General features: G+C 46.7%; 1 protein-coding gene across 4 annotated transcripts in view; it reads right to left on the bottom strand.

Annotated features, from left to right (window-relative positions):
• The window catches only part of MSL3 (MSL complex subunit 3), a 36,127-nt gene that overhangs the window by 3,942 nt on the left and 21,075 nt on the right, over nt 1–11,110 (bottom strand). For 3 of the 4 annotated variants that reach the window (XM_061563737.1, XM_061563741.1, XM_061563739.1), the window contains 5 exons: nt 6,746–6,993; nt 2,222–2,319; nt 1,305–1,400; nt 1,115–1,214; nt 103–187 (listed from right to left, as the gene is read on the bottom strand). In XM_061563737.1, the coding sequence (XP_061419721.1) occupies nt 103–187; nt 1,115–1,214; nt 1,305–1,400; nt 2,222–2,319; nt 6,746–6,993 (627 nt within the window). The remainder of the gene's footprint in view (nt 1–102; nt 188–1,114; nt 1,215–1,304; nt 1,401–2,221; nt 2,320–6,745; nt 6,994–11,110) is intronic. The other variant, XM_061563738.1, reaches the window with a different exon arrangement.

Below are 11,110 nucleotides of genomic sequence, written 5' to 3'. Positions count from 1 at the left end.
TCAAATAATGCACAAATAATTTATTGATGTAAATGTTTTGTCCCGTTCACAGTCTTAAAGAGGCGGTATAAGCAATCTGCACAACTGTTACATCTGCCTTGCCTGAGGAAGAGCTCAAGATGTTTTAAAAGGGCCTTGAGATTCTTCTCTGGTAGATTCATCTTCACCAACAGCTCCGGAAGCTTCACTGCGATCATACATGCACGCGCACACACACACACGCGTGTGTGTGAACGAGTGCCATCTCCAACACATGGCAAGTGCACTGCTCTACACTTAAACCAGCCAGGTGGTACTGTGCATTGAGCACGCGGCTCATAATTGAAAGCTGCTGAGTAGCTTGATTTTTCTGTAGTTAATAAAGTGAGTACACTTTGTGGAAAGTCAAGAGTAATTGTGCAGTGACTTGCCCCTGCCATAACAATGCACCTTCGATTAGCATGGTGGGCCACGTATGGTGCGCGAAAGCAGTTCAATATACATACAATGTAGACTTAAAACCAATGGCTCAGGGATGTAAATAGGAATGAACACAACTTATACCCGTTTGAATAGGGCATGAACATTTCTTTTTACTATGCTTAGCTAAGTTTAGTAATTTCACTAATTGGGAATTTGGTCAATCGTATTGTATTTTTTGTACGTAACAGTTGAGTGTTGTTAACATCAACAATGGGCACTCTATACGAGCTGTAGTTGCTAATATAGAATACTGGGTTGGCCTTAGTGATTAAATATGTTAAGGTTTAGGTTATTTAGCTTAAGTTTGGCACAGGTAAGACCCATTGGGCAATAAATGCTAATTTTCAATGGGGACTTTGGGCTAACACAAAATGGAGTTCTACATAGTCTGTCTAGAGGGTACCTGGCCTACCCTTCTCCACACTGACCAGACATCTTGAAGGAGGAGGGCATACCCACACTTTAGGCCACAACACGCAAACCTGCAATTCACCTATGGTGTACCATTTAAACTGTTTGGAAAGAGGCCAGGCTGCAAATCAGCAAAGGCATAATCTATTCTCGGAAGATGACGTACTCCTAGCGAATAGTTAAGCTGGGTCGGAGTTGCTGGGAGTGCTGTGCAAGGCATCTGTATCGTATGGTAACGCACCAAACATGCGTAGCAGATGCTGGGAGCCATAAATGCATGATGGGGGTGGCGGATGGTCATAGCGCGGGTGATCTTCTGGCAAAAGCCTCCAGTTGAGCACCTGCGAGACCCCACAGCAGTTAATGAGGACAGGGAATTAGAGACGTGATACTGCGCATCACAGTGCTTCCGAGTGTTGTGAAAAACGTACACTTAGTCGGCTGGAAAGCCTAGTGGTCAGCGTGCTCGCAACTGAGCCAGCTTGCGTGGAGTCGCCGGTTTCATTCCCACAGCTGCTGGGTATTTTCTGCAGACAATTACCAAAGTCTGTTGCAAAGCGCACATTGATGACCCTGTGACAACACTGATGAGAATAAGCCACGGTGCGATTGTGTAATGGACACAAATCCCAAATTATGAAATGTGTCGTCGTAATTACATTGAAAAGGGTATCTCACTAAGTATCTAAGGTCTGGCTACCCAGGCCAACGATACTACATTTCCAAAGACCATTGTGGCAAGCGGGCTTGGCAGCCTAGGATCAGCGTCACAGCTGCAATCGGCGTTCCCACATCCTATGAGCCATGGGGCTCCATGGACTCAGCTGTTTCTGCTCAGTCCCACCCGGCTCCTCCCCACCCACGATGGCCGTAAGGAAGCAATATTAAAACAATTGTTATAACTTACGCGTGCTTGCCGAAGGTTATGTTGTCCTCAGCTGACATTATCTGTAACTTTCTGCAGTTTCTTTTTTCCCTCGCAAAAAAGCATTGCTGACGCCAAACCAAGAGATCAATTCCAGTGACAGCGTGTGATATTATAACACGTTCTGTGGTTGGGCCAGGTAATAAGGATGCAGTTCAATAATTACAATGAGAAAGCAGGCACAGTAGGGCTGCTGTGGATGTGCTCCAGGCCTGACCACCTGGACTTGTACCCAATGGTGGTAGAAACATGGCAACAAAAAACAAATCTCTCGGTCTCCATGGACTTCTACTAACGATATTCTTTGCTAAATGCTCTGGCACAGGGAAATGTACCCATTGAATTATGAGCATGAACAGAAAACAAGGTCCAATCTGGTGGAAGTGTGCATCGGTGTGGCTGTGCAGTGCTGTTTGGTACTACCTCATTGAGTTCTGCTCCCTTGCGGCCCTCAAGCACCAGGCCCTCTTTGTGGATCACCCCAGGTAAGGGGACGCCTCCTGCTGCACCTGGTGTCAGCTCTAAGGCACAAATTAACCACAATACCTTGCTGATCTCGTTAAGGAACATAAAACCATCACGCGAACTCCGGTCATCCTCGCAGCGACTTTTGGCTCGCCATCGAACAAAGGTCACTGCATTGTGCGCTTATGGATGTACTGCAGCCGTCTGGAACGCTCTTCCTTCTAATATTAGGAAGCCACTGTAGCTATGCACTTTTAAATCTTGATTGAAAACTCATTTCTTTAAAACTGCTTTTCATGTTAAGTTTGTTGTCCTTCCTCCGCACTTTCGATTAGTGCGGCTGGCTATGCATGGTGCGAAAGCAGTTCAACATACACACATACAAGCACCACGATTAGTGACACTGAACCCTGGCAGCATGCCACACTACTTTCCACAAAGACAACACACACAATAACTACAGCAACCAAAGAAGTCAATGTGCCTCCATACTCACAAGAGCATGGGGAAACACTTATTTGTTGATGGTCCTGTGCCAGGAGTGAAATTCCACATTATGAAAGGATTCAGTTAATCCACATCCACATATCCAACAATAATTCTACTTACAGGCAATACACTAAGTACAACGGCATGAAAGCCAATACATCGTAAAACACTGAAACACCATCACTATAATCTAAAAACAGCACAAAAACACAACACCTTTACACTAAAGCTACTATTGACAATTGAAATCATCATCTCGTATATATAAAAGTCTCCGCGCGCTCGCGCTTGCAGGGGATTTGGCTCTCGAACGGTGGGGTTTAAGACCGAAATAATTTGCCAGTCGGCGCGCCCTAAGCCCCGTGCTGGGAATAGGCTATTACGTTTTCACGTCCGTACATGTTAAAGTCGTTTAATTAACGAAATAATGGCATTCTTATTTTAATTATTTACTTATTGCGCGACATCGACCGTACCAACTCACGACAATTGCCTGGGGGGGCGGACCCTGCCAAGTGATGTGCGTTCCCTCCAGCTCACGGGGGACATTTTCTTTTACGCGTTTAACATGGAAAACAATATACACATCACGCTGCCGATTTCTCTTCACAGTGTGATGTCCTCTTCCCCCCCCACCCCAATGCGTGCAGTCACTGCTATAAAGTCCTTAGATATTAATTTAATATTATTAAAGCGCTTACATAGTATTATTCTGCCTCGGCCGAGGGGATGGTGGGGGGGGCGGGGGTAGCGGCCCAGCCCGCAGCCTGGCAATGTCTCACCTCCTCCTGCGTGCCAATCTAGGCGAGGCCACGTGCTCTGCACGGGACGAGGCGGCACCACGCCAGTGTAAAGTACTATTTTATTGCATCTTTCGCTAAGAACTCAGGTTTATTGTTTACTATTATTAAACAAATACCTTTACAAATATTACAATGATGTTTGTGTGCACATAACAACTCTGTATCATTGTTTATTATTATTAAACTAATACGTTGCCTAATATTACAATTATAATGTTCGTGTGCAGAAACTATGTGTGTGTCCCTAAAGTCGATGTCTGTGTGTGAGTCCATGTGTTTGTGTGCGTGTAAGTCGATGGGTTTCTATGTGTGTGGGTCCATGTCTGTGTGTAAGACCATGTGTGTGTCTGTCTTTTTCAAACGGACAATGCCCCATGTGTGTCTGTGTGTACGTACAAGTGTTTGTGTGTGTCAGTCCATTTGTGTGCGTATCAGTCGCTGTGTGCGTTAGTCCACATGTGTAAGTCCATACGTGTGTTTCACTCGATGTGTGTGTGTCTAAGTCAATGCGTGTGTGTGAGCTGATGTGTGTGCATGGCTCCATCTGAGTGTGTAAGTCAATGTGCGTTTGTGTGTCTATGTGTGTCAGTCGATGTGTGTGTGTTAATCCATGTGTGTGTGTATCTAAAGTAGATGTCTGTGTGTCACAGTCCATGTCTGTGTGTGTAGGGCAATGTATGTGTCAGTCTATGTATGTGTGTGTAAGTCCATGTGTGTGTGAGTCGCTGTATGTGTGTACGTCGATATATGTGTGTGTAACTCCATGTGTGTGTATCTAAAGTGCATGTCTATGTGTGTGTGAGTCCATATGTGTGTGTAAGTCCATGTGTTTGTGTGTGTGAGTCGATATGTCTGTGTGTGTCAGTCCATGGGCGTCTGTGTTAGTCGCTTTGTGTGCATGGCTCCATGTCAGTGTAAGTCCATTTCTTAGCATGTATGTAGGTCCATGTGTGCGTGTGAGTGAACCTTCTCAAGGCCTATGATACCATCAGTAGGCCTGGCCTCTGGGTTGTTCTTCATGCTTTCGGAGTCCCTAAAACTTTGCTCACAATCCTTAAGGACCTTCATGATGGTGAGCGGCCCCACGTCAAACTACGTGGCCATCAGTCAGAGCCATTCCCTCAACACCTCGGGGTGTGACAGGGATGTCCTCTGGCTCCACATTATTTAAAATATCTTTTGACCACGTAGTTCGTGAAGCCTTCAATGGCTGTACCCGAGGAATTACCATATGGTACAGATACATTCTAGATTTGAAGCTTTCGTGACTGCAAGGATTCATACTCTTAGGTTTTTTCAGTAAAGTCACGTAGGTAAAAAAAAAATCAATAATAAAAAATTAATAATAATAAATGAATAATAATAAAAATACTAGAAATAATAATAGAAATAAAAATTATTTTATTTCTATTATTTTGTATTTTTGTTTATTTATTTATTTTCCCCTACGTGACTTTACCGAAAAAACCTAAGAGTATGGTACAGATACAATGGGAGGCTGATCGATGCCCGGGTGCAGTCAAGGGATGCCTCCCTATTGCTCAACCATGTTATGTATGCCGATGCTCTGGTGATTGCTACTCACTGCTGCTGAACCTGGAGCTTGCCACAAAGAGATGGGGCCTTACCATCAGCCCCACAAAAACGAAGCACCTGCCTGGGTATTTTGTACGATCGAACAATCCACCCCCACAACTCACAATTGGTGATGCGGCAGTTGTGGAGAGATTGCCAAGATTCCCATACCTGGCCAGTGTGCTCATGACCGGCTCCGGTTTAACAGCAGAGGTCTCACTCCAAATCAGTCGAGCGCCATTATATTTTCATCGGCTGCGTTACGCTGTGTGGAAGCTACCTGGTCTCTCACTCCGCAATGAAGCTCCAGGTCTTCTCAGCCACAGTAATTCCCTCCGTTCTCTACGCTTGCGAAACGTGCACCCCCCTAATGGAACATCTTTGCCGGTTAGAAACATTTAGGCTGGCCTACTAACGATCCATCCAGGGTTTAACCATATATGTGTGTGTGCGTCTAAGTCGATGTGTTTCTATGTGTGTGGGTCAATGTCTGTGTGTAAGTTCATGTGTGTCTGTTTCTATGTGTGTGGGTCAATGTCTGTGTGTAAGTTCATGTGTGTCTGCCTTTTTCGCCCGAGCAACACCGGGTACTTACCGCTAGTAACTTATAAAGCAATCAATTATATTATTGCTTCAGAGGGTGCAGTGATTAACATGAACACTACACTAGTGACTATTATTAAGGTTAAATCTCTCACTGAACATTATCCAGGTTGCTGGTAGACCGATACGAGGCATGTGATTAATAGCTACATAGTGGAACAAAGTGAACATGTCAACAATAAACAAACCAAACACGTCCACAACATGTAAACCAAAATGAAAACTGTGAAACCAATTTTGTCTCTCCAGCGATTAAATATTTTTTTTCCGTTGTGCTCAATGTAGACCCTATAGTGGCTGCAAAGCTTTCATGAACCAATCACACGCTACATGAATTGCAATTGATTGATGAAATGTTGTATTCCCACTAAATACATGTATAGCCCATACGCACACAAGAGTGAACTCCTTTAGGGCATACATCAATGTCAGGCAACCCACGATCCGACCACAAAGAGCAGACAATGCAAGATGTGGGTGCGTGATGGCCGAAAACTTAACACAGGATTATTAATGAGTTGTGCCATTATGCAAAGCACACATAACGTCACATTTACAGCATGAGCGTCATCTATACATGCAAAGTGCTTGCAACAAATTAGGCACAATACCTTGCTGACCTTGTCAAGGAGCATAAACCATCATGCAAACTCTGGTCATCCTCACAGCGGCTTTTGGCTAACCATCGAACAAAGATGGTCACTGCATTGCGCGCTTTCAGATGCGCTTCTGCGATCGTCTGGAATGCTCTTCCGATATTAGGAAGGCACTGGAGTTATGCACTTTTAAATCAAGGTTGAAAACCCATTTCTTCAGAACTGCTTTTTGTGTTTATTTTGTCGTTCCCCCGCACCTCCGATTAGCATGGTTGGCTACTTACGGTGCGAAAGAAATTCAACATACATCCGCTAATTCCTCTCAATGAGCTGCTGTAGCAGCAGCAGCGGCGGAAGCAGCAGGAGGCTGTGTGGAAGGGTCAGTGCATGCCGAGAAAGCAAATGTGAGCATTTACTCTTGTCCAGCTGCTGCAGTAGGCGAGGCATGTGGGCCGAGTCCATGAGACGGCGCTTGGCCTGGGGGCTACTGCCCCCCTCCGGTGTGCGCTCCCCCCCGGTGGGCGCACGCCGCGTGGAACGCCGCAGCGACGGCGTCGAGTCTGGCTCCATCTTGACGCGTACGCCACCACCCCCTCCTGGAGTCGAACAATCCTGGGAAGGCTGCGTTGGCAAGGGGGGCGAGTGCTGCCCCTCTTCCTTCGGTCTGTGGTGCACACCGCCCGACCGCCCGCATGCACGTACCCATGCACACAGCGTGAATGGCTGGAAATTCAGATGAAGGCAGATTCTAATATTCTTTGGGTCTTTCGGTAAAGTTACGTAGATAGGTTCAAATTAATGAAAAGAAAAACAAAAAACTACGACGTTTCGATCGCAATACAAGCAGGCATCATCAGGCGGGGAGAAAATGGAGGTAAGCCTGTAACTGCAACTGTTTATAAATGTTTAACAGTGGGCGTAGCCCAAGTGTCAGAACGGAGTGGGCGGGGCACAAGAGTCGAGGTCAGCAGTGGATAGAGCATCCTATAGAGATTGAGTCTAGGCCATGATAGAGCCAACGGTATAGAGATGGAGCCTAGGCCAGCAGTGGATAGCACATGCAATAGGCATGGTGTACTAGAGGTCGTCTAGGCCAGCAGTGGATAAAGTATGCTATTACTAGGCCAGCAGTGGATAGAACAAGCTATAGCAGTAGTCTAGGCCAACAGTGGATAGAGAGTGTTAAAAATGGAAACATTACAGCAGTTGACTTAAACTGTTTGATATGATCCTTCCAGTGATTGCTGAGTTTGTACCAATCATCTCGGTTGAAATTATGTCTATAGTACCTATAAAAGTAATTTTTTGTCTGTCCGTCTGGCTGTCTGTGTGTGTAAACGAAATTGCAAAGGTTTTGGCTTGCAAACCGTGGGGTTTACGTTTAAAAAAGAAGCCAGGTACCACGCCATAAGCCCCGTGGTGAGCCAGCGTTATTACATTTTCCCACCCGTCAACTTTAAAGTAGTTAAATAACCAATTCAGTGAAATTTTTTTATTATTTCCTCGCGCAGCACTAAAACTGCCCCGGGGGTTGCCCCTAGCAAAGCACAAGCGTCATCGCTGAGGTTAATTCAACAAAGTGTCATGTCCTCTTATCCCCCCTCCCACCCAAATATGTGCACTTACTACTATAGGGTCGGTAGATACTAATACTAATATTATAGCGCTTAGATAGTATTATTGTAGCGCGGGCGGGGGGATGGTGGTGGGGGGATGGTGGTGGGGGGGGGGGGGTAACGGCCCAGCCCCCAGCCTGCCAAGGTGCCACCTCGGCTGGCTGGGCAATTAGGCGAGGCCGGGAGCTCTGCACAGGACTAAGCCTCACCACGGCAGGTTAGTAGTTTGTGCTATAGAGTCGATATATACGGCTATAGAGTCAGAATGTACTACTGTAGTGATAGCAGGTACCACCACAGTATCCACTGCTGTAGTGAAAGCAGGTAACACCATAGTATGCACTGCTGTTATCATAGCAGGTACCACCACAGTCAGTATACAATGTTGTTATCAGAGCAGGTACCACCACAGTCAGTATGCACTGCTGTAATCAATGCAGGTACCACCAAAGTCAGTATGCACTGCTGTAATCATAGCAGGTTCCACCGCAGTCAGTATGAACTGCTGTTATCATAGCAGGTACCACCAGAGTATGCACTACTGTTATCATAGCAGGTACCACCAGTCAGTATGCAATGCTGTAATCATAGCAGGTACCACCACAGTCAGTATGCACTGCGGTCGTGATAGCAGTAACCACCACAGCAGTATGCACTGCTGTAGTCTTAGCAGGTACCACCAGTGAGTATGCACTGCTGTAGTGAAAGCAGGTACCACCACAGTCGGTATGCACTGCTGTAATCATAGCAAGTACCACCACAGTGAGTATGCACTGCTGTAGTGAAAGCAGGTACCACCACAGTATGCACTGCTGTTATCAAAGCAGGTTCCACCACAGTCAGAATGCACAGCTGTAATCACAGCAGGTACTAGCACAGTCAGTATGTACTGCTGTAGTGAAAGCAGGTCACCAAAGTATGCATTGCTGTAATCATAGCAGGTACCACCACAGTCAGTATGCACTGCTGTTATCATAGCAGGTACCACTACAGTCAGTATGCACTGGTGTAGTCATAGCAGGATACCACCACAGTCGGTATGCACTGCTGTAGTGAAAGCAGGTACCACCACAGTCGGTATGCACTGCTGTAGTTAAAGCAGGTACCATCACAGTCAGTATGCACTGCTGTAGCAATAGCAAGATACCACCACAGTCAGTATGCACTGCTGTAGTGAAAGCAGGTACCACCACAGTCGGTATGCACTGCTGTAGTTAAAGCAGGTACAATCACAGTCAGTATGCACTGCTGTAATTCAAGCAGATGTAGAGGTGTTACGGGAGGGCGAACAAACACACCAGGGGTGGTTATGCCCGCACGCGGAAGGATGCTTACATCCACGTCCGCACCGTTTAGCCTGGGGGGCTAAAACGGTGCTGTGATCCCCCACGGCCCCACCCCTCGATGGGGGAGTTGCTATATAAGGCGGTGAGCCGGTGGGCTCGGGGTTGAGTGTTTAGCTTAAACCAGCGAAGAAGGAAGACCGGCTAGATAGGCCCTGGGACTCCCCTGGATCGCCGTCCTTCTAAGGACCGACCAGGGCAAGCCAGTGGCGTGGCCCCGAGAGCCCAGAACCGATGCTCTTGTAAGAGCCGGTCTGGGGACTCAGGGTGCCGTAATCCCAGCTTGGCCAGAGCTGGGTCAGCTAGCCTCCCCTAGCTCTGTAGTGGAGGACCTGGGAGTAGGCTAGCCGGGATAGAGATTGTGGGGTTCCCTGTTAGACGGGTGAAGGGGCTGATACCCCTTCGAGTGTTGTATATCTTGGCCTGTATATAGTGGAACGTTCAATAAATAAGTGTGCCTCCGACTACGTCGTCCAAGTCTCCTTGAACCTACTACACAGGTACCACCACAGTCGGTATGCACTGCTGTAGTGAAAGCAGTTACCACCACCAGTCAGTATGCACCGCTGTAGCAATAGCACAATACCACCAGTCAATATGCACTGATGTCGTGAAAGCAGGTACCACCAGTCAGTATGCACTGCTGCAGTGATAGCAGGTTCCACCACAGTCGGTATTGTACTGCTGTAGTGATAGTAAATACTGCTTTCGAGTTAGTAGATACTAAAACAGTCAGTATATACCACTATGGTCAGTAAATACTGCTACAGTCAGTAGATACTACGATACAGTCAGTAGATACTACTACGGTCAGCAGCTACTGCTATAGAGTCAGTCGATACTACTATAGTCAGTAGATACTGCTATAGAGTTCGTAGTTACTACTATAGTCAGTGGATATTGCTTTTGAGTCAGCAGATACTACTGTAATAAAGGACTCTCTCTCAGATGTCGATCTCCGTTGTCCTTTATTGGGTTCATAGAATCTCCGTACCACGGCGTCTCGCTCAGGCCCGCGTCCCGCTCGACGACCTCTCCACAGCCCTCGGCTGCCCCGTTGTGCAGGCTCCCTGCTGTTCCAATATGCAGTCTCACTGCTGCCCCGTCAGGCGATCCTTGCAGCCACACCGCTGCCCCGCTCTCTAGCGTCTGATACCGATGGCCGTCGGTGTCGACGTCTCCCACCACGTGGCAACCGCGCCACACTCTCCCTCTTGCCCAGCGTGGCCTCCTCGTATTTCACTCTGTCTCAACTTCCCTTTCCCCTTCCCGTTCTCTCCTTAAATCCTCTCCCCCCACGTGACCCTAACTCCACCCACTCCCCACGTGACCCAGACTCCACCCCTCCTCAATCCTTGCTCGCATTACACTACTATAGAGTTAGTAGTCACTTCTATAGAGTCGGAAGATACTACTGTAGGGCCAGCAATTACTACTACGGTCAGTAGTTGCTACAGTCAGTAAAAATTGCTATAGAGTCAGTAGCTACTACTGGCTCAGTAGATATGACTGTACAGTCAGTATATACAACTACAGAGTCAATAAACACTACTTACTCTGTTGTATGTAGGGTGTGTACGTATTTATACCTATGCGGGGGGTAAAAATATTTTTTAAGCGGGGGGGGGGGGGGGGGTCGACAATTTTCGGAAACCTTTCATATCAACTATTTATCCCCCACTTTCTATAACTTTTTGGACTTCTGCAAGCCTCTTATAATTTTTTTTATGGTGGAGAAATGGACAAATGGCCCACCGGGCTTTCGCAATATCTGAGTATATGTGTGTTTGTCAGGTTTTTAAGATACATTTTTAAATATATT

This window comes from Lethenteron reissneri, chromosome 32 (genome assembly GCF_015708825.2).
Source record: "Lethenteron reissneri isolate LAM-NWPU_2019-01 chromosome 32, ASM1570882v1, whole genome shotgun sequence".
Lineage (NCBI taxonomy): Eukaryota > Metazoa > Chordata > Hyperoartia > Petromyzontiformes > Petromyzontidae > Lethenteron > Lethenteron reissneri.
This window is presented reverse-complemented; position numbering and strand designations above follow the sequence as displayed.